Source organism: Pinus tabuliformis, chromosome 7 (genome assembly GCF_031772625.1).
Source record: "Pinus tabuliformis cultivar Carrire ecotype Pingquan chromosome 7, CPIR1, whole genome shotgun sequence".
In the NCBI taxonomy this organism is placed as follows: domain Eukaryota; kingdom Viridiplantae; phylum Streptophyta; class Pinopsida; order Pinales; family Pinaceae; genus Pinus; species Pinus tabuliformis.
In genome coordinates, this window is record NC_142293.1 from 1,839,496,912 (window position 1) to 1,839,520,398 (window position 23,487).

The following is a 23,487-nucleotide window of genomic DNA, read 5'->3' on the forward strand; positions in this document are numbered from 1 at the left end:
CCCTTGATGGACTATGGAGCCCCTGGTATTTGGAGTGGCGAATGATGAATGAAAGGAATTTTTGTCTCATGATTGTCTAAGTTTGAAATGGAAGGCTGAGTTTAGCCCAGGAAAGAGGACACTGCCTCTATGATACTCGACCCTCAAGTAGGTTTGTTCAGCGCATGTTTTTGAGGTCTCTTCGGTGCCAAGTTCGTGCCTTAGTTAGGGCTATTTCTGTGGATACTCAACCCATGTGTTTTTGTCTTGATTTCTGTGTCAATTGAGCTTTGGTTCTGTTTTGAAGTGAAGGGTCGAGACCTTGAAAGAAGTGACTATATTGAAATGCGTCTCTGTGATTGGGGTCGTTGGTTTGTACACAAGATTTGTGCACGTTTTGAACACTAGTGAGGCCAAAATTTGTCTTGAGAGTGAGCAGAAGTGTGAGTGGTTGGACAAAGAAGAGGGGTGATGTGATTTGTAGATAGGGGGGTGAACGAGGAGTAGGGATCAAGGAGAAGAAAGAAGTGTTATGTTGGATTGGTTGAAGTCTGTTGAGTTGCCCTAGTTGAGTCATCCTATAAGATTTTAAGAGATTGTGTGAGGGTTGTGCAAGAAGCCCCAAGTACAGTGATATAGGAGTGTCTTGACATTGTTGGAGGGAATGTTTGGTGCCCTAAGCATTGTCAATTTGGAATGGCAAAAGGGCAGTTAGAGGGCTGCTTTTAGATGCCCTAGCTTCATAGTTTCTGGAGCAGCAAGAAGTCTGCAAGTGGGCAGCTTGAGAAGACCCTATGAACAATGTTTAAGGAGCAACTAGACATTGTTAGAGGGCAACCTAAGTTCAATGTCATTGGAGTAGTAGTGCCATTGATAGAGTTAGCTTGGTCAACTGAAGATCAAAGCAATTATGGAGTAGCAAAAGTATTTCTGAGCAATAATACAGGGTAGAAAAGGAACTGCCAGGTGTTCAAGGTACGTGGACTGAAAGGGCTGGTGTGAATGTTCATTTTGAAGTAAGTTAAGTGTGTTTTGTTCAAGGGAAGTTTGATAGTCATAAGTTGTTGGCATCAAGCCCTAGTTTTTTTCTTGATCCCTGGTATGAGAGCGTTATGTTTGTTGTATCAAAGTTGTAATATAACAAGTTTTGGGTTGTGAAAAATGATTGTGTATTACATTGATTCTCTGTTGTACATTTTCTGATGTGCAAAGTGCTTGGTGTTGTGGCATTTTAGTGTGTTTGTGATTATGTTTTAGACATAGACTTGAGTTTGAAGTGCCAAGGAAAAATTAGCAATATTTTTGCAATATAACTTATTTTCCTTTAGGAGCAAAAGTACTTGCTCCAAATTCTTAAAGTGTTCCTTCCATGTATTGCCTTAGATAGGGATGTCATGAAAAAAGACCCCTACAAACTTTCTTAGGTACGGTTTAAATAGTTCATTCATACTTGCCTGGAAGGGGTAGGGCCATTGGTTAACTTGAACGACATTGGCTTGATTTTGTAGTGACTTTTGTGAGTTAGAAGTTAGCCTTTGTCACATCTTCTAGCCTTACTTGGATGATACACTGACTTGAGATGAGAAATATTTTACTTTGTGGAGTACGTTCAACATTTCATCTATAAATGGAACATGGAACTTATTTTTTATAGTTATCTTGGTTAGGCCATGATAATCTATTCATAGTCTGAAAGATTCATTGTTTATTTTTTCTTTTGTTGGAACCAACACTACTAGGGTTGCATATGCCTTTTTGTAATAACTCCACATCATAATAGATCTTGAATTAATCTTTCTATTTTTGTTTTATGGTGCTGAGGATATTGATATGGTTTGATATTCACCAGCGTTGAGTCTGGTTTAACCTTAATTATATGTTCTATGATCTATTGTTCTTTTCGGAGGCAACTTCATAGGTAAGTCTTGGAATACTTTGTTAGATTATGGATTAATGCTTTAATCTTTGGATGTTGAGAATGTGATATTTTTGGTGCTACTATCTCCATTTGATGGCACTGTATGATGTAAACTAGTGCCCCCTTTTTGAATTAATTTCTTGATTTGTTGCGATGATACAATTTGATTTTGTGGTGGTTGGAATCAAAACAATTTATACTCTTCCTTCCCATTAGAATTTATAAATTGTTTATGTTGATTTGCATAGTAGTTCCCTAGTGTGTGCATCCATTGAATTCCCAACACGATGTCTACTCTCCAAACGGAAATGTGTTGAGTCTTGTTAGGATATTGCAACACATAGGAAATAATTAAGTATAACTTGGTCTAGTGTAGAGTTAGGTAAAGTGTGTTTTTTTACTATGTACTTTTGTAACTTACAATTCGACGGTCATGATATGTTCTAGACATGAAGTGATCTGATGGTTCATTCTCTCCTCGGTATTACCGACACTTGATCCGTGGCTCAACACCCGATTGGTCCATGGTCTCTATTTAAAGAGTATGGAGGATCATTTGTAGGGTAACTGTTTATTAGAGAAGCTTATGTAAATTTTCATTCTTTTATTAATAAATTTTCGGAAGTGGCCACGTTGGCTCAGGCCGTGTACTGTTTCCCTTTTTGAGGGTTTTAACCATGTCAAGAATACTGGTGTATTGATCTGTGATCTGTTTGTGAGCGATGTCCTTTGGTGTTTTGTCTGCGGAACTTACCTTGTAAATTCCTACATGTTATCAGAGCTATGTGAGGGCCGCATTTGTTGGTGATCTAAATTTGGAGCCAGTACAACTGCATCTGACTGTCGTTTCCTAGATCTACTATTTCTGACTGCTTTTGGGCCGAGAGGAATGCTCTATTCTTTTAGGAGCATCTGTTATAGTGAGGAACCCCTTTTGTTTCATGCGAGAAGGTTTTCGGTAGGCCTAGCTACGTCATTTTTAAGATCTGGAGGTATACAGTCTTTATTTACAGTTCTAGGTATTCAACTCTCCGTTTTTTTAGTACCGGATCTATACCTTTCATTTCTGCGTATGCTCTTTGCCTTGCGACTTTGTGCGCTCTGGGCAAATCAGAAACAGGAAGGAAGGATTTTTCTTGGAAAATTAGAAACATTGAGGAAAATATTTAGTTTCCGGTCAAAGCTAACTTCAAGCCGTAAGTTTTCTTTTTGTATGTCTGTGTTGGGTTTTGTGGTTTTTGTTTTGTAGGCAAAAAAGAGCTTTTTCCAGTAAGCACGCACTCCAAAGCTTTAGTGACTAAAAAAACCCCCACCCCCCCTTCTTCTTTTCCAAAAATTACTAACATTTTAAACTAGCTCACTTGGTCCAAAGTTACTTTATGAGAATAGAGGTCTTGAGTTCAAGTCTTTCTTTCTGTTGAGTTACTTTTTCAAAAAGCACATGTAACTTATGTTTTAAAGTTACTTTATGTAAAAATGTTCTCACTCATTATAAAAAGTGAGTCACTTATAATTCTAAAGTCTCTTCATTTTTTATTTAAGTTACAATTTAGTGGGTAGCTCATAAAGTACCATTGTAAAGTGACTTTCACTTATTTATAAAAGTGAGTCACATAAAATCTTTTTTTTTTTTTTTAATAAGTGAGCTAATTAGATTAAGTTTGGAAAGGGGGTGGGGGTTTTTTTTTAAATATAAAATTATCATTCATTTCCGCACATTCACACACTTCGTCCACATCTTCAACAACTTTTCTTCAAAAAACACAACTTTTTCATTCGGACGCTGTTTTTAGAGCCTTTTTTTTGAATCAGCCAAATTTTTCGAGATCTTTACATTGGAACACTTAGTTTCAGCATCTACAACTTCAGTTTCGGTTAAAATGGAAAGTCCATGCCAAGTTATTCTTGACAGCGCCAACTACTTCCAATGGTGGTCCTACATTGTGGATTTACTTAGAAGTAAAGGTCTTTACAGAATAGCCTCAGGGTAAGAAACCAAACCTCAAGATGAAGATAAGGTAGCCAAATGGGAAAATAGGGAAGATCAAGCACGTGGGTTGATAGAGATGTCTATTTCTCCATATTTTCTTCGAAGTAAAGGTCTTAATAGAATAGCCTTGGGCCAAGAAACCAAACCTCAAGATGAAGATAAGGCAGCCAAATGGGAAAAGAGGGAAGATCAAGCATGTGGGTTGATAGGGATGTCTATTTCTCTAGACATTAGATTCCATATCGCAAAACTTGATACTCCTAATGAAGCAGTGAAACAACTCACTAAAGTTTTTCGAATTAAAAATGAAATTAAAGCCCATAATCTCGAAAATGAGTTGCTTACATTGGACCCTAATAATTTTTCTTTCATTGAAGATTTTTTGTCCAAGTTCAAGACCCTTAGACTTCTCTTGGAAGGTGTTAAGGTTAAGAAAGAAGATGGTAGCTTTATCTATTCCATTCTTACTATGTTGGGACCAGCCTACTCTGTGTTTGTTTCCACCTTCCATTCTACTAGAGAAGCCTTTATTTCTCAAGGACAAGACTACAAGTCCCCCTCTTTTGATGCCTTTTGTGATTCTTTAGTAAGAGAACAAGAAAAACTCTTATATCTTGGTCTTCTTAATCTTGGAAACTCTTCTAAAAAAGCCTTAGCCGCTCAACAACCACCAAATTCAAAGAATTCTAAGAAGCTCTGTACTAAAAAGAATGGTCCTAAACCAAACAGGGGTCCTAAGCCATTTCTGTCTCGAAATGAAAAATCATTTCAACGAAATGATACAACAAATAAAAACAAAGGGAAGAATACTGATAGACATTGCCACTTTTGTAATCGAGATGGCCACTTAGAATCCAAATGCTTTAACAAGATGGAAACCTTGGAAGCAACAATGAAGAAGCATAACATCCATTTGGAACACTCTTCAACTTCAACTTCAACTTCAGGAATAACACTTTCAGCATGTGGTTGTCAAGTATCTCGATCTGGTTATGCACTAAATGTATCTTCTTCTTCTCATTGTCATGAGTGGCTCATTGATTCTGGAGCTGCTTGTCACATGGCCAAAAACAAAGCCATGTTTTCTTCTTTAAATGATTGTAACACCAAAAATATATATGTTGGTGATGATAGATCTCTTAATGTTGTAGGCACTAGCACTGTTCATCTAGACAATGGTCAATTTAATGATGTATTATGTGTTTTAACCTTATCTTGCAACCTTCTATCTGTATATCAGATAACTCATTCAAGTGAAGGTAAAATCGTTGAATTTTCACATCACGATGTTGTAATTAAGGACCTCAGAGATCCTTGACAGATCTTAGCTACTGGTATTGCTGATGATTCTACAAGGTTGTATAAGTTTAATAACTTTGGGTCATCAAATCTTCCCTCGTTATTTGTTGCTCATAATGATGAAGTGAGTAAACTTTGGCATGAGCGATTTGGTCACTTAAACCATCGCTCCCTTCATAATCTATGTAAAGAAAATATGTTGACAGGTCTTTCAATGGTATCTCACAGAGATGGTGTTTGTTCCGAATGTGTACTCGAAAAACATCATCGAGATAGTTTTGAAAAATGTGCCTCTTGGCACGCCTCAACCCCTTTACAGCATGTGCATAGTGGTTTATGTGGCCGACTTCCCGTTGTTTCATTCTCTGGCTACAAGTATTTCTTAACTTTCATTGATGATTTCTCTAGGCGCACTTGGGTATACTTCTTAAAACTCAAGAGTGAAGTAGTTACATGTTCTTGGCCTTTAAGGCCTTTGTTGAAAAACAATCTGGCAGAGAATATGTTAACAACAAATTCATCAACTTTTGCCTTGAGAATGGAATTCAAATGCAACATACTGTTCCATATACTCCACAACAAAATGGTGTCGCTGAAAGAAAGAATCACACCTTAAAGGAAATGGCGAATTGTATGCTTCAATCTAAAGGACTTAATCTTAATTTTTTGGCAGCAACAATTAACTGTGCAAATTACATAGTAAATCGCACTTTACTAAGGTTTTAAAGAATATCACTCCAGAAGAAGCATGGAGCTCAATTAAGCCAGATGTAAGTCACTCTCGTGTTTTTGGAAGTGAAGCATGGGCCCATATTCCAGATGAGAAACATAAAGCTTTAGAACCTAAGATTGAAAAATGTATTTTTGTTGGATATTCTGAAGATGTCAAAGGATATAGACTTATTCCACTTAAGTCCAAAAATGTTATCATTAGAAGAGATGTAAATTTTGCTGAAAATATATCATCCTACGAGCCTAGTTTGGCGGATGTACCACCTCTCTCTATCCCTTTTACTTCTGAAAATATTTCTTCTTCAGATGATGATAACGAGGATGACAATCCTCCCCCACTTTATTAGGATCCTCCTTCAGCTCCTTAGCTTCCAAAATGGGTCCGTGCTACTTGGGATGCTGCAGGTGCTCTTGTCGGTGATCCTACAGATCAGCGACGTACACGTTCTCAGTTCGATAGAGCCTCTTCTTTACTGGCTCAACCTTCAGCGAATTATGACCTTGACACCTTTGCAGAAGCTTCAGGCCATCCAGATTGGGGCGCAGCTATGAATGAAGAATATCGTTCATTACTGGCAAATGATACATGTTCCTCTTCCAAAGGGACGAAAGCTTGTTAGATGCAAATGGGTTTACAGAACCAAGTATGGACCAGATGGGAAAGTTGATAAACATAAAGCTCGTCTTGTTGCTAAGGGTTTTTCACAAGTTGAGGGCATTAACTATACTAAAACCTTCTCTCCTGTTGCCAAAATGAACTCTATCCACCTTGTTCTTTCCCTCGCTGCCTCTTTCAAATGGGAAGTCCAATCAGATGGACGTTAAATCTGCCTTCTTGCATGGGGACTTGCATGAATCAATCTATATGGAACAACCTACTGTCTTTATACAAACAGACTCCAGCCTTGTATGTCGGCTTAAGAAATCCCTTTATGGTCTCAAGCAAGCCCCTCAGGGTTGGTATGCCAAAATGGATAGTTTTTTTTTAGAAACTGGCTTTTTTAGGTGTCATTCTGACAAAACTGTCTACACCAAGAAAGTGGGCAAGTCTCTTATCATTCTTGTTCTTTATGTTGATGATCTTATCCTTACTGGTAGTGATCCCAACCTTATAAACCATGTGAAGTCCAACCTTAAAAAGAAGTTTTAAATGACAAACTTAGCACACTTGCATTATTTTCTTGTTCTTCAAGTCTTGCAATCCAAGGAAGGTATTTCCCTTTCCCAGTCCAAGTAAGCCAGTGCCTTCTCCCTTTTAGTCTGGAGCCAAACTTTCAATGACTTGTACTTCCCTTGAAGTTGATGCTACCTTATACCGTCAACTTGTAGGAAAACTTTTGTATTTGACTCATAGTCGTCCTGGTCTTTCCTTTGCTGTTGGCCTTATTGCTTGGTTTATGCAAAACCCACATGAAAGTCATTGGAAATGAGTTAAAAGAATACTTCGTTATGTTTGAGGTACAGTTCAGTTTGGGATTCATTACAGTGCAGAAGCATCTCCTCTATTGGTTGGTTTCAGTGATTTTGATTGGGCTGGAGACCGTGATGATCAAAAGTCTATTGCAGGTTATGTGTTCACTCTTGGTTCAGGACCTATTACATGGGCTTGCAAGAAACAAAGTGCCATTTCTCTTTCTTGAGTAGAAGTAGAGTATCATGGTGCAGTAGAAGCTAATAAGGAAACCCTGTGGCTTCGTCAGATCCTATCAGAGTTTGGCTTTCAGCAACAATATCGGACTACACTTTGGTGTGATAATCAAAGTGCCATTCAACTATGCAAAGATCTAGTTCGACATCAACACAACTAACACATTGAACTGCACATGCACTTCATCAGAAAGCTCATTCATGACCATGCTCTTGCAGTGCAATATTGTTCAACAGATGATCAAGTTGCAGACATCTTTACAAAGGCTTTCATAGAGGCGAAGTTTACTAAACTTCAATTTATGGTTGGAGTTCAGGAAGTTGTCACTAAGGGGGGATAGGCTCTAATGCCTCCTTCCTTCTCCTATTGTGTTATATTTGTACATCTTTCAATACTATCCCAAGTTGTTCTCAAGGGGGGATGTTAGGATATTGTGACACAAGGAAATAGTTAAGTATAACTTTGTCTAGTGTAGAGTTAGGTAAAGTGTGTTTCTTTACTATGTACTTTTGTAACTTACAATCCGACGGTCATGATATGTTCTAGACATGAAGTGATCCGACGGTTCAATCTCTCATCGGTTTTATTGACACTTGATCCGTGGCTTAACACCCGATTGGTCCATGATCTTTATTTAAGGAGCATGGAGGGTCATTTGTAGGGTAACCGTTCATAAGAGAAGCTTATGTAAAATTTCATTTTTTATTAATAAATTGCTTGCAGTGGCTGCTTTGGCTCAGGTCGTGGATTGTTTTCCTCTTTGAGGGTTTTAACCACATCAAGAATACTGGTGTATTGTTTTGTGTTCTGTTTGTGAGTGGTGTCTTTTGGTGTTTTGTCCGAGGAACTTACCCTGTAAATTCCTACAAATCTTGATTCGAATTCGTAATCTTTTAATTGTAGCTTGACTTTGTGACCTTTCTGAACTACAATTGTTTTGCCATTTGTGATCATCACTGTTATATTTCTGGCAACATACACATAGATTTGGTCTTTTTTCAACATTTATATCTATGAAGTGATGGGTGATTCCTGTATCTATAAATATTTCGATGCCTATTTCTATTGTTGAAACTAGAGATATTTTGGGCATGGCATTCCTAATCTACTGTATTTGGAATATTGTCTTCCTCCTAACATTCTCCTTCAAGTCACTGCTAGATGAGCTAGGTTCCATTTGAGCATCGCATGTATATAGTTTTTTATTATTGTGTATGTTCCTGGGTACTTATTTGTCTCCACTATATTTGCATTTGTTTACCCATTTCTTGTTCAAATTTGGGTACCAGAGGACAAGTGGTTTCCTAAGGCTTTGATCTTTGGCCTAGGCATAAGTGTCCAAATTTATTTATACTTTTCTCCTAAAGTGACTTTATAAGTGGTAAAGTCAATTTAATTTAAAAGTGACCTTATAAGTGGTAGTTACATTCTAATTTAAAAGTGACTTTATAGGCGGTAAAATTACATTCTAATTTAAAGGTGACTATTAAATTCAATGAAGAATTAGAAAGTGAAAAAGTGACTATGAAAATAAAATGCTAAGTGGGTCTTTATTTAAGTGGGTGGGCTAAAAAATAAAAAGTGAGAATTTAATGCACATTTATTCTCATTCTTAGATCTAAATGAATCTTAGCCATTAGATCCTTAGGGTAACCCAAAAGGTCATTTAGAGAGTAAAAGGAGAAAAGAAGTGAAGAGATCAATTCATTCTTTCATGAGCATTTGAGAGAAAGAGAAGAGACAACGAGGAGAAAATTTTTGAGCAGTGGGGAAGTGAGCGGGTAAAATGCATTTCAACAAATCTGGGCAACAACATATATTGGCATGCATCCCAAGTCAAAATCGTACAGCAAGAGAGAAGCACAAAAATCGAGGAAGAGGGATAACACAGAAATCGAGGAAGAGAGACATCAATAAGGGCACACATTTCGAGGCAGATTTGGGGAATTTTGAGACAACCATACTGCTGAAATCTGTACGGTCCGTACAACGCATACACTTTTTTGGCATGTTTTTCGAGGCATATAGTACAACATTTATCGTTGTTTTAGCTGGAATTTTTTTGCTTTGGTTGTTTGCTGATTGGCACAATTTTCGAGGCGGAGTGCAAGCACAAAAATCGAGATAAGTTATAATTTGTGGTTGCTGGAATTTTTACTGTGTATTTCAGTTTCTCTGTAAAAGCATTTTCAGAAATAAAGAAGAGCTCTCAAATTGGTTTTCCCCAAGAGTTGTAGGGTGTTTTTCCAGGGTCACATTGACCAAAAATCACTGTGTTATTTTTTTTGTGTGGCTATCATAATTTTGCTATGTTTCATTTCTGCAATTTCAACAGTTGTGAAATTTCTAAATTTGTGTTTTCAGAAAAATATTGTCATTTCCAGATTTTAGAATTTTTATCATGCTTGTATTTAAAACTAAATACTTGGAGTGATCAGGAAAATTGATAACCGAAGTGGGGGTTGAAATTTCTTCATGGTATCAGAGGTTGGTTCACTGAAAAGTGAAAATTACAACAAACTGATTTTTACACAGAAAACAAAAACCTTTACCACAGATTTGAAAATTTTAGTTTGGTAGGAGAGTGAGAGATGTCTTTGAGTTTGAGAGTGAAACAACTACAGTGCATGGAAGGAGAGAATCCAGAGTAACTTTGAGGAAGTAGAAGTCTGAGGCAGTATGGTAAATACCACACAGAACCCAGTGGTAGTACTTGCTGACCCTGTACAGGTTGCAGAGTTTAACAAAAAGAATGCCAAGGAAAAAAGATTGATTCTGGAAGGTATCAAAGACCATGGCATTCCTCATGTGAGAGGAAAGACTTATGCACATGAGATGTGGACAGCGTTGACCAGTGTTTACCAGAGCTCAAATGAAAATAGAAAAATGGTCCTAAAGGAGAAATTGAAGGCCATTAAAATGGCTAAGACTGATAGTGCTACAACATACCTCACAAAGATCACTTCAGTGAGAGATGAGTTGGCAACCGTAGGTGAGATCATTGCACACATTGAGTTGGTGAGGATTGCTTTGAATGGTCTTCCCAAGACTTGGGAGAATTTTGTGGATGGCATTGTTGCACGGGAAAACCTTCCTGATTGGGAGAGTTTGTGGGATGATTGCATTCAAAATGAGATTTAAAAAAAAAAAAAACTATCTCAAGGCAGCCAAACAGGTGGAGGAGGATGACAATGTGGCATTGTTAGCAAGAGGCAAGAAGAGTAGAGCAAAGAAGCAAGCTTCCAACAGTGGAGGCAAAGGCAAAGGTAAAGGCAAGCAACAAAACAAGCAGAAAGACTATTCCAAAGTCAAATGTTCCTTGTCAAAAGTTGACACTATGCTGTTGTGTGTCTGGAGAAGAAGAACAAGAAAGGGAAATACAAACCCATGGCAACTTCTGCAGAGATAGAGAGCTTCTCTGGGAGCTTTGATTGAGAGTTTGGGTTTATAGCTGGTGAGCCACTAGTGTAGGATCACCTGCCATACAGGTTCAAAGGGAGTGTGCATCCACCGCTACTGGCAGAGTATCTTCTAGCATTTGGTATGTTGACAATGGCGCTTCCCACCACATGACAGGAGTTAAAAAGTACTTCTCTGAGCTTTCAAAGGGTGATACTGATATGATATGAAGGTATTACTTGGTGATGACAACATTGTTAGAGCAGTCGGTGTGGGGACATTGACATTAGATAGGGGACCCAAACCTCCTTTGAAAGTGTTAGATGTTCTATATGTGCCTGGAATGAAGAAGAACTTGATAACCGTCTCAGCACTTGAGGACATAGGGTATGATGTGTTGTTCAGGAGAGGGCGGGTGCTTATATATCCTAGGGGAACTCCAGCTTCTTTAGCTAGAGATATTGGTGTGCGCTATGCCAAGGTGTACAAGTTCTCATTCCAACCCTTGATGGCATTGAGTAGCAGCACCCGAGATAGGAACGATAACAGATCTAGCAGTTCAGAGTTGTGTGAGATTTGGCACTGCAGGATGGGGCACTTGTATCATGGGGCCTTGAGCACATTGCGGGAGATCACCACTGGTGTGCAAGATTTCAGTTCTGATCACCTTGATGTATGCAGAGGCTGTGCTATGGGGAAGTTTGCCAGATCCCCTTTTCCTAGCAGTGACAGCAGAGCGACCGAGATCCTTCACTTGATTCATACTGATGTGAGTGGTCGGATGTCTCATGTACCCTTCAGTGGCTATGAGTACTATGTTTTATTCATTTATGACCACTCCAAGAAGACCTGGATTTATTTCTTGAAGACAGAGTGAGGTCTTCAAGCGGTTTCAAGAGTTTGAAGCTCTTGTGGAGACCTAGACAGGTAGGAAGATCAAGGTGCTCATGTTGGACAATGGAGGGGAGTATACCCTTGGTGAGTTTGTTGACTTTTGTGATGACGCAGGCATTAGGAGGGAGTTCATAGTTCCTTAAAACCCCCAGCAGAATGGGGTTGCATAGAGGAAGAACAAATCCATTGTAGGGGCTGCCAAAGACATGCTTCATGATCAGGGGTTACCTTTATTTTTGTGGGCAGAGGCCTGCAACATTGCTGTGTACTTGTAGAACACGAGTCCACATCGTGCCTTGGGGAACGTGACTCCGAAGGAGGTTTTTTCTGGGAAGAAGCCTGATGTTGGACACTTTCGTATCTTTGGGTGCCTTACATATTCCTATGTTCCCAAGGAGAACATGACCAAGCTAGAGCCCACTGAAGACAAGGGCATCTTTGTGGGTTATATCGAGACCTCAAAAACTTATCGGATTTATATTCCTGCGCAGAGGAAAGTGGTTGTCAGGTGGGATGTGAAGTTCGAGGAGGAGAGAGCTTTCATGAGGTCAAGAGAGTTAGAGTATCCAGAGTCACTAGACCCTTAGGAGCAACTGAAGCAGTCACATGGATCAAGAGGTACATCAATTATAGTGTCAGGTCCATCAGTGAACAGTGGCCCTTAGAGTCAGGTGGGTGGTTCTTCGGGCAACATGTAGGGCAGTCTGTAGGGCAGTTCATAGGGTAGTCCACTAATGGACAGTTCGCATGGTACTTCGGCATCTACAGGCAAAGATTCAGGCATGAAGTCAGTTGGCAAGCCTTCAGGAGTTCAGGGTTCTGATGATGATGAGGAGTCTTTCACTCCGGTGGGAGAAGTATGCTCAGGGAAGAGGAAGGCCACATCAGTTGCTGGGCCAAAGAGAGAGGTTAGAGAGAGTAAACCACCTGAGCGGTTCTGTAGTTACACGGCATTGGTAACAAGCATTGTTGATTCAGAGCCTTCTAGTTATGAGGAGGCAACCAACCAACAGGTCTGGAGAGAGGCCATGATGGAGGAGTATTCTTCTATTATGAAAAACAATGTTTGGGAGGTAGTGCCGAGGCTTGAAGGAAAATCAGTTGTTACTTCCAGATGGCTCTACAAGATAAAGCATGCTGTAGATGGCAACATCGAGAAGTTCAAGGCCTAAATTGTGGCGAGAGGGTTCTCATAGGTAGAGGGAGTTGACTATGAGGAGACCTTCGTTCCCATAGCTTGGTATACATCTATTCTCTCCATTATATCGATTGCAGCAGAGATGGGTTGGAAGATCCACTAGATGGATTTGAAGACCACATTTCTCAATGGCTTCATTTAAGAGGAGGTTTATATTGAGCAGCCGTAGGGCTTTGAGGTGCATGGGAAGGAGTCCCATGTATACAGATTGAAAAAATGCACTCTATGGCCTGAAGCAAGCTCCTAGAGCTTGGTACTCGAGAATTGATACATACTTGCAATAGTTGGGTTTCACAAAGAGTGAGGCTGATCCGAACCTATACTTCATTGTGGTGGGTGAGGAGCCACTCATTCTGGTGTTGTATGTTGATGACTTGATTATCACTGCTGCAAAGAGACTCATTGAGGGCTGCAAGAGAGATCTTGCTTCAGAGTTTGAGATGAAGGATATTGGCTTGATGCATTATTTTTTGGGATTGGAGGTGTGGCAAGAGGAGGGGCATTTCTACATGGGACAAGGGAAGTACATTGTGGATATTCTTAGCAGATTTCACATGGAGCACTGCAAACCCATATCTACACCTATGATCACTAATTGGAAGAAGATTCACGCTTTTGATTCCGAGTTGGTGGATCCTACTCTATACAGACATTTGATTGGTTGTTTGATGTATTTGGTTAACACTCGACCAGATATATGTTTTGCAGTTAACACTATGAGTCAGTTCATGTGTGAGCCCAGGAGTGTGCACTCGGTGGTTGCAAAACACATTCTTCGTTACTTGCAAGGGACTGTGGATTTTGGTCTGGATTATAGACATGGTGATGGAATGAGGCTGGCAGGGTACATGGATTCAGATTTGGCAGGTTGTGCTTCAGATAGGAAGAGTATTTCCAGGTGCTGTTTTGGGTTGGGTTTGGCAGTTTGTCGTGGATCAACTGAAAACAATAGCCAATTGCATTGAACTCAGCTGGGGCAAAGTATATGGTTGCTAGTTTGGCTAGTTGTGAAGCCATATGTCTTCATAAGATTTTGTTTGGTCTATTTGGTCAAGGCATTGAGACCTTCAGTAACACGGAGAATCTAGTTTTTCATGATAGGTCAAAGCATATTGAGATCAAGTATCACTTCATTAGAGACTATGTCCAAAAGGGAGATGTCAAGCTTGAGTATAGGTAGCAGACATTTTTACCAAAGCCTTACCACGGGGCAAACATGTCTACTTTAGAGACAAGATGAGAGTGGTGAGGAACACTTTCCTCGGTAAGAGGGAGTGTTAAAATTTCGGTACCCGAGGACAAGTGGTTCTCTAAGGCTTTGATCTTTGGCCTAGGGAAAAATGTCCAAATTTATTTTTACTTTTCTCTTAAAGTAACTTTATAAGTGGTAAAGTCAATTTAATTTAAAAGTGGCTTTATAAGTGGTAAAGTTACATTCTAATTTAAAAGTGACTTTATAAGTGGTAAAGTTATATTCTAATATAAATGTGACTTTATTAAAGTCAATGAAAAATTAGAAAGTGAAAAAGTGACTATGGAAATAAAAGGCTAAGTGGGTCTTTATTTAAGTGGGTGAGTTAAAAAATAGAAAGTGAGAATTAAATGCACATTTATTCTCATCCCTAGATCTAAATGAATCTCAACGATTAGATAGATCTTAGGGTAACCCAAAAGGTCATTTAGAGAGTAAAAGGAGAAGAGAAGTGAAGAGATCAATTCATTCTTTCATGAGCATTTGAGAGAAAGAGAAGAGAGAGCAAGGAGAAAATTTTTGAGCAGTGAGGAAGTGAAGGAGAGCAGGAAGAAGACATTTCAGCAAATCTGGGCAGCAACATTTTTTGGCTCGCATCCCAAGTCAAAACCGTACAACATGAGAAAGAAACAAAAATTGAGGAAGAGGGACAACAACAAGGTCACACATTTCGAGGCAGATTTGGGCACAAAATTCGAGACAACGATACTGCCGAAATTGGTACGGTTTGTATAGTCTGTACAAGTTTTGGTCACGTTTTTCGATGCAGGCTGTACAACATTTAATGCTGCTTTATTGCCGGAAAAGTTTTGTTTTGGTTGTTTGCTGATTGGCACGATTTTCGAGATGGGGTGCAAGCACAAAAATCGAGATAAGTTGTAATTTGTGGTTGCTGGACTTTTCACTGTGTATTTCCGTTTCTTTGTAAAAGCATTTTCAGAAGTAAAGAAGAGCTCTCAAACTGGTTTTCCCCAAGAGGATTTGGGGGTTTTTCCAGGGTCACATTGACAAAAAATCAATGTTATTTTTTGTGTGTGGCTGTCATAAATTTGCTGTGTTTTATTTTATGCAATTTCAGCAGTTGTGAAATCTCTAAATTTGTGCTTTCAGAAAAATATTGTCATTTTGAGATTGTCATTTCGAGATTTTAGAATTTTTATCATGCTTGGATTTAAAACTAAATGCATGGAGTGATAAGGAAAACTGATAACTGTAGTGGGGGTTGAAATTTCTTCATTTCTTTTTTGAGACTTGGTGCTCTTAAGGGGGGGAGCTATATACTTGTCAGACTTGTTTGTGGAATATTTTTTTGACCTGTGGCTCGCTTGTGGAATTTGTATTTTTTTTGTTTTTCAATTGTATTAGGATTCAATAGCTTTACTTCACTACTGATATAGTCCTTTAGTCCTCTAATGTTCATTTTTAACAATTGTCCATTTGGGAATTTTTTCTCCCTAGTTGCAAAATCTTCCCATTTCTGTGTATAATCATTTATGTTTCCTTTCTATTTAATACTTACATATTTGTTGTATAGTTCATTGTCTTCTTCGTCATGAAACCTTTTTATTTTTTTTAATCCGAAGAGAAAATTGTAATTTTATTCACCAGAAAATTGGGACAAAATTACATTTTACAGATGCCCGAGGGAATTACAGTCACGCCAGCCAAAAGGCCTAGCAAAATGAAGAACACAAAGCTCCATATTTAACATTCCTCCAACCGAAGGTCCATGAAACATGTTTTAAAAACTGGGCATAGGCCGCCCAAAGAGCCCCCAAAAAATCCCCAAAATACCCTAGAGGAATCAAACCCTAGGACAAATACTGAGGAAAACTTAGAGGCCAAGCACACAGGGCCGCCAAAACCATAATGACCAACAAAGAAATCCTTAAATCTCCATCGAAAGAAACCTGGGCATTGACTGGTCCGCAAGCCCAAGAAAACCCCACAGAAACTGTGGCAGAAACACTTGGCAGACGACAACAACAACAATGGCGATGACATCAACAAACCATGAAATAGACTTGGTCAAGATGGCTTCACCATGAACCCCACACCTGCAATGCCCACTTCCACTGCAACAGAAAAAAGAGGCACAATACTGGGGATAAGACGACTATGACCATCTTACCCCAGCCCCCTCAATTCCCATTGCAAGGTCAACAGAAAGGCTTGAAACCGGAAATGATGACAATAGAGCCACCACACCACAACCCCCTCAACTCCCCCTCAACCCCCTTTGTAAAATCAAGGCCAGCAACAGAAAAAATGTCACAGAATGAAGATGGTGGTGAAAGATGACCAGGTGACTGGCATAGCATCACAACGGTGTCGATTCAGAGCAGCAACGACTACGTTTGAACCAAATCAGGGAAGAAGAAAGAATACAGAGTGCTGTGACGTCAAGGGTTCTGCCGGTGAGCCATTTGTTCACCTAACGTTATGAAACCTTTTTAGAAAGGGAGTCATGAAAATTTTCCCATGAAAGGAACAAACATCATATATTCTAGTTTACCATAGGAACCAATCTTAAGCTTTTTCTTCTAAGTTGTTGGAAACTATCATTTTTTTTTCTCTTTCATTAACACGGGTTTTGATTCAAAAATCCCTTTCATTTTTGTTGACCTAGACGACTACTCTATGGTCTTTACCATCACACTTCGGTAATCCCTTCTTAATTCGTTGACAATCTCTATCTAGAACTCGTGTGATATTGATTGCTTAAAAAAATCATTTCAAGTGTTCCTTGATTTCCTTGCTCATTTGTATTTTGTGATTGTGGATTTGAACGAAGTTATAGCTACTTCTGAGGGTTCTGCTAATATTGCATCTACCTTCTCGGTTAGCTGGTAAATTTGCATGCCAAGTAGTTAAGTTTCCATGCAGTTTCATCCGTGTCATGGGCCCTCGTTCTTAATGTAATTTTTCATCAGTTCTCAGATTCTTCTATTAAATTATCAATTCTTTCGCCCTTTCCTATTATTTTATTATTTTTCTCTATTATCTCTTCTTGTGCTTACCGCAACTTTACCTGTGCTGTGCCTTTTCGAGGTTGTCGAGATGCTATTAACCTCATCTCTTTATTGATTAACTTCTGCGAGTATTTATTCGTTGCAAACCATCTTGTATTTATTTATTTTTAAAATAATTTTTAGTATATTATATAATATTTTTTAAGTAAATATTTATATAGTTACTTTTTATCACTGATTTCTTTTAGCACTTTGGAATTTTTTTTTGGAAGTAATGACATGTACAGTTGTATTTGTACGAACCTTGGGTTGTGTGGGTCAACACAAAGATCTCATGGTGGGTGGTGGTGATAAGATTGGGGTGGATGAATCGTGACACAGAAAATGCAATGAAGGTGGGAGGCAACAATGCGTTGCAGAAGTGGCTACAACTATGTTCATTTGGACCGAAAGACTGCTTGAAGGGAACAGGGCAATGACAGACATGGACGATGGAGCTGGGAACTGGATGAACGACAATTGACAGGGTCTTCGATCAGAGACAGCGATGGAGATGCACAAAGATCTGATGGTGGGTGGTGGTGATAAGATTGGGGTGGATGAATCGCGACAGAGGACATGCAATGAAGGTGGGAGGCAATGATGTGTGGCAGAAGTGGCTACAACTTCGTTCATTTGGACCGAAAGACGGCGTGAAGGGAACAGGGCAATGACAGATAGGGACGATGGAGCTGGGAACTGGAGGAATGACAATTGACAGGGCCTTCGATCAGAGACAGGGTTATTGGCAGCGATGGAGATGTTCAACAGTGGCAGTTGATAGGGAGAGTGCAGTGAAATGACTGACATATATGTTTTAGATTGATATACATGATTTGCTCACAAATCTCTAATACCAATGTAACAGTAACAAGAACACTTGTATATACATGAACTGATAATAATTATTATTGAATAAAATGAATGAATGAATGAAGAATATGCTATATAGCATTGACTAATCACGAGTATGGTATGCACCCTTTACTAACTAATTTATTATTATTTTTATTTGTAACACGGATCATTATATGTCACGATTTGATAGGATTTGTTAGGTGTGTCACCTTCATGAGCCAAAGACAGAGATGCCCCTTATCTTTTGGTGTTCCCTGTACCATGAGATCAGAGGATGCTATCATTGTCTCTGTAGGGATTCAAAGGGCTGCCTCTCTACTTTCTTCCGGTACCACGAGGAGATCTCTTGCCACATATGTCAGCTCTTGCACACCATTCCCCGCCCTAGGATGACTAGATTGATAATTTGATCACCTTCTACTTCCCTGTTGAGCTGTCATGTTAGAGCAACAAATGACAGGTAGAGTTTCTTAAGCGTGGCAGATAATAGAATGGTGAGGCCCTGGGTTTCTCCTTAGCCCCCCCTTCTGGGAGGCCTATCAATATTTTTGAGATTGGATCAACAGTATTGATTTGTGCATCAGGCCACACGTTCTGTGTTATAGAGATAAGCTCCAGGGTCCAAATGATTTCAAAGTAGAGCACCTCTTGCATCTCCGACTACTTTCCAGAACTAGAGGAGCAGCTAGATATCCATTAACCCCCCCAGGTTATACAGGCAGACCTCCTGATGTTTCCAAAGGACTTTGACAACAAGCCAATGTCCTATTCGTCTCCTTCACTCTCTGCCATCAAACTCAAGAGTCCTTGACATAATCGGTCTCATTGTCTTATCTCTTTTTTCATTCAATCTCTCTTGACAGGTTGTTGAGTTGTCCAGACTTAGTGTTTTGTATCATCATACCTTTGTCATGGTCTTATACATTTGTTAGGATGTTACTCTTATGTAAGTTTCTTTCTTTATATTATTTTTGGCATTTTCAGGAGTTGCATTTACACTTCCACATTGTATTCATACTGTTTGTACTCCTCAGTTCTATTGATCTACGTTTGTGGTCATTCGTTATACATTAGTATAGTTATGTTATCTTATTTGAAGATGCAAGTGCTCTTAAGTAAGACAGTCTGCAGTAGTGTTTGATATTGAATGTGCGAAATACATATTCACTGCAGACTGGGTTTTTGAGGTATGTGGCAGTGCTGCCCGGAGTACTTCCGGGCATGCCCCGCCTGGAAATGTGCTACAAGCAGGATTGTCCAGGAAGTGCCCTTGGGGGTGTAATCTGGATGAATTTAAGATGCTCACTGCCCTTTTGGGAGTGTGGTGCTTCCTAGGACACTTCTGGAGCCAAGGAGCATGCTTTCTGGACATCCACCAAGTGCTCTGTATTAGTCTGGTGTCTGGTGTGAGTAGGTTTGACAAAAAATGTTGGCAATTAATGGTATTGATAAAGACTAGAAAATACGCAAAGGATGAAGGATGATCCTAATGATGAGGATCCCAATATAAGTGATGGTGGAACATTGCTTGTCATTTAAATGTTCTTGCTTGTTTATTCATAATCTTTTTTTCAAAATTCCATTATTATGTACTATGGATGGCATTTCTAACTCCATAGTAATATAGTATGAATCTACAAGTAGCAGAAATGTGCATGTTTTCATATATTCTGCATGTTTTCTTTGAATATAAATGCTATATATAAAAGAATTGCCTGGGATATTCTTCTTATGAGATGCTTTGGAAAATGATGTTTCTGATGTACCCCCTCCGCTCTGTGTTCTGTAAACCTTGGTATGTGGAAAAGAAAAATGATGATGAAATGGTTCATATTATTTTATAGTAAGATAAACTTCTGCTAATGTTGGATATATTATGACATTCAAATTTAAGCACGATTTTCTCATGTTCAATGATTAATTTCTGTTTCCAATAGTTGCTACAAAATTTGATCATCAAGCTTGTTTGCCAAATCCTTACTTTTCTGTAAATCCTCCGTGAATGCTGTGAGTAAATCTTTAATTTTTATCTCCGTTTAGACGCTTATTGATTTTGTCAGTTGTTTCTAGAGAATGTTTGCAGAGCTATAAAATATGTTTTACTGCCTTTATCTTTTGTACCTGCTCATATTCAGAATATATGTCAATGGCAGGATTTGCATGTCGTGTCTATAACTACATTCCAGTCATAATAGTGGAGTTTATTGATTTTTATGTCTGTATTGTTTCAGTCTGAAACAGCGGAGTTTTATGCTGAGAGTGAAGATGAAGGTGGCAATGGGGTGGATATTGAAGAGTTGGATGAGACAGAAGATGGTGAAGAAATTGAAGAGGTCGATGAAGATGGGAATAATGATGCAGAGGATCAGAAATCATCCCTAAGAAAGAAGTTGTGGAATTTTTTAACAACTTAATTTCTCAGCCAGCCGAATCATCTGCTAGGCAGGGGAAAAGGTTTCTGTCAGCAGTTGGTAAGAAAGTACTATTAGCTAAGGTCAGCCCCTTCTTTGTTGTTCAGTCTTCACAGTAATTATTATTGAATCTCTCGATATATGTAATGTTTGTTTTGGATAGCACATGCCTGTCCTGGTTTGCTGACTTCATATCAAAGAACTTCCAAGCGTGGAGATATCCATCATGTTACCATTTGTAATTCTGCCCTGTATTAATTAGATTTGCAACTAACTCTGACACATTTTTTGAAAACATTTTCGTGTAAGATTAAAGAACCTGTTTACTCGCTAAACTAGCCCTAGGTAGTAGTAGTCATATGATGTTTAATCTTGTGACATTATTAATATTTTTGAATGCTTAGTATTCTCTAACCAGTCTGACTCTTGGGGACAAGATACACTCAACATTGTACCTGTAGTTGATTCTTACCAAAGTGTGTCCCTAATTGCTGCTTTCATTATATTTATGAAGGCAGAGAATGAAAACTATTTGACAGTTGTTGCAGTTTGAAAGATATCTGGGGTTTGCTTTTTGTAATTTTTTACATAATAGATGTCATGTCACGTGGCTTTTTCTTTGGTAGTGTATCGTTATATATTCAGTTTGATTCCATGGGAACACTACTGGGTTTCTCTTCCGGGGTGCGTTGAATGTTTCACTGTCAAAATTTGTAGCCAAACCACCAATAACTCGCTTGCATGTTTTAATAACTTCCACTGAATAATCTTTCTTTCATCTCATCGGTATTACAATTCAACAGTTAGTGCAGTCTTGATGGGCTCAGTAGGACAGAAGGCAGCTCTGCGAGAACTGCTTCAGCAAGAATACAGGTTATTTAACTGATGCAAAAGCTTCTTCCGTGGAAATGTTGTACTTTTTTTCGAAGATTGGCATGAAATACTAGAAGCTGATTGTGGATTTAATAATGGTACGTTATTGAGCTCAAAGCAATGGTTCAATAAATTTATGCTAGCAGGTTCTTCAACATATTTTTACCATACTGTTCTTCCTCCCTTTATTGAATCATTGAATTGTATTATCGAGCAAGTGTTCTGATTTCAGGTAATGTAAGTATTGATTATGCACTTAGATTACTGATGGGGTTTGGTCATTGGAAGATGCATGCACACTATTGACTGTAGTTGTGCTGAATATTTTTGGAAAGTAATGACATTGAAAATTTTATTTTATTTTTTGTACTTTTTCCGTTTTTTTTTTGGGCGTGTAAACCTATACTGGATGAACGATTCAATGCCCGAAGTTTTTGTTTGAGCTAGATATATGCGTGAAGAGTCCCAAGAGAAGCAATTATTTAAATGTAAATATGGTAGTTTTTGATTTTGTTCTAACGGTATAATAATGGGAAAGTGTGATGCACTTCTAAATTTACATATTGTCTTCATTACTAGAAATCGATATAATGAATTCCACATTTGCTCCTGATTCACGAGAGTGAGAAGTAATAAGCTAAATATTGGCTGGTTCCAATGAAAATATATAAATATTGGCTGGTTCAAGGAAAAATATATAACTGGTTTAGGGAACGCGTGGATCGAAGACTCTATATTAAAGTTGGATTTTAAACATGTGCCATATTTCTCCTTTGATTTGGAACAAAGAACCGGGGGATCCATAATGTGATTATACTGCGCAATAACAAATAACCGACCTCCGACTAAATTAAGAAGATGGTGTCTTATGATTTGATCACTGGTATAATCACACGAGTTATCAGTATAAACGCTTTGTATCTTTGAATTTAAACTTAGTAAGGGTTAAACAATTTGATGCTCACTTCAGTGTATTTGAATTTCAATGTATTTGATGGGATGGAATTTGAATTTCAATGTACTTGATGGGATGGAATTTGAATTTCAATGTATTTGATGGGATGGAATATTTATTTTTGCACTTTGAATTTGGGAATATTTTTAGATTTGGGGTTATAGGATGAATCTAAAATAGTGACATAAATATTTTTAGATTTGGGGTTTAGATGAATCTAAAATAGTGATAAAATTCATAAAATTCTTTATTAGTGTTGTTATTTTTTATTTGAGTTTAAGATGGATTTAAATAGGAAAAACTATACATTATTATTTCTAACTGCACCATTAGATTTGGGTATAAATGTTAAAAAATTATATATCTATTTTTGGTTATAAATTCTAACATTATTATGATCAGTCAAGGCCAAGGTTCTAATCAAGGTTTGTTTTGGAGTATTTAATAACATATAAATAAGGTTTAATTGAAGTTTACAGCGTTTAATTTTTAATTGAAACTTTTGGTGTTTAATCAAGATTTGCTTGGATCACTAAATAAGATTAATATAATTAAAAATCTTATTTGATATTAATAAGATATATTATGATATAATGAATGTTTTTGCCATATTTGTCGGGTGTTTTCCATATAAATATGGATAATTTTTGAAATTGAATATGTAAACCATCATTAAAAGCTTGCAAAGGCTTAGCGGCATTGTGAATGTTATAAACCCAAAAAATTTGAGGAATCCACATTGCGAAAACTTTCGAACCACATATGTGCAAGCGTGTAGTCAAGTCACTTTTTCAAGTATTTCGATTTACCTTTGGTCACTCACGACTTGAATATACGTAGATCTTTCAAATCATGTTTGAGCAACAAAATTACAGGTGGAATTAAATCCATCACCTCCGTATAGGTGCCCTTACATTTCACCAAAGATTGTCAATTCACTCATGGAATTAAACTGATCACCTCCGTATAGGTGCCCTTATTTTACTCGTGATATATTTAATGAAATTAATATTATTATATGCGCTGATTAGGTCCTAACGTCTCCTGCCGTGAATTGGACTGAAAAGGGT

At 38.2% G+C, this 23,487-nt stretch overlaps 1 protein-coding gene across 1 annotated transcript in view; it reads left to right on the forward strand.

Annotated features, from left to right (window-relative positions):
• The window catches only part of LINC1 (little nuclei1), a 63,234-nt gene extending 42,086 nt beyond the window's left edge, over positions 1 to 21,148 (forward strand). Inside the window, exon 8 of the mRNA XM_089460566.1 lies at positions 20,410 to 21,148. Within this exon, the coding sequence (XP_089316692.1) occupies positions 20,410 to 20,592 (183 nt within the window). The 3' untranslated portion in view covers positions 20,593 to 21,148. The remainder of the gene's footprint in view (positions 1 to 20,409) is intronic.
• The last annotated feature ends 2,339 nt before the right edge of the window (positions 21,149 to 23,487 follow it).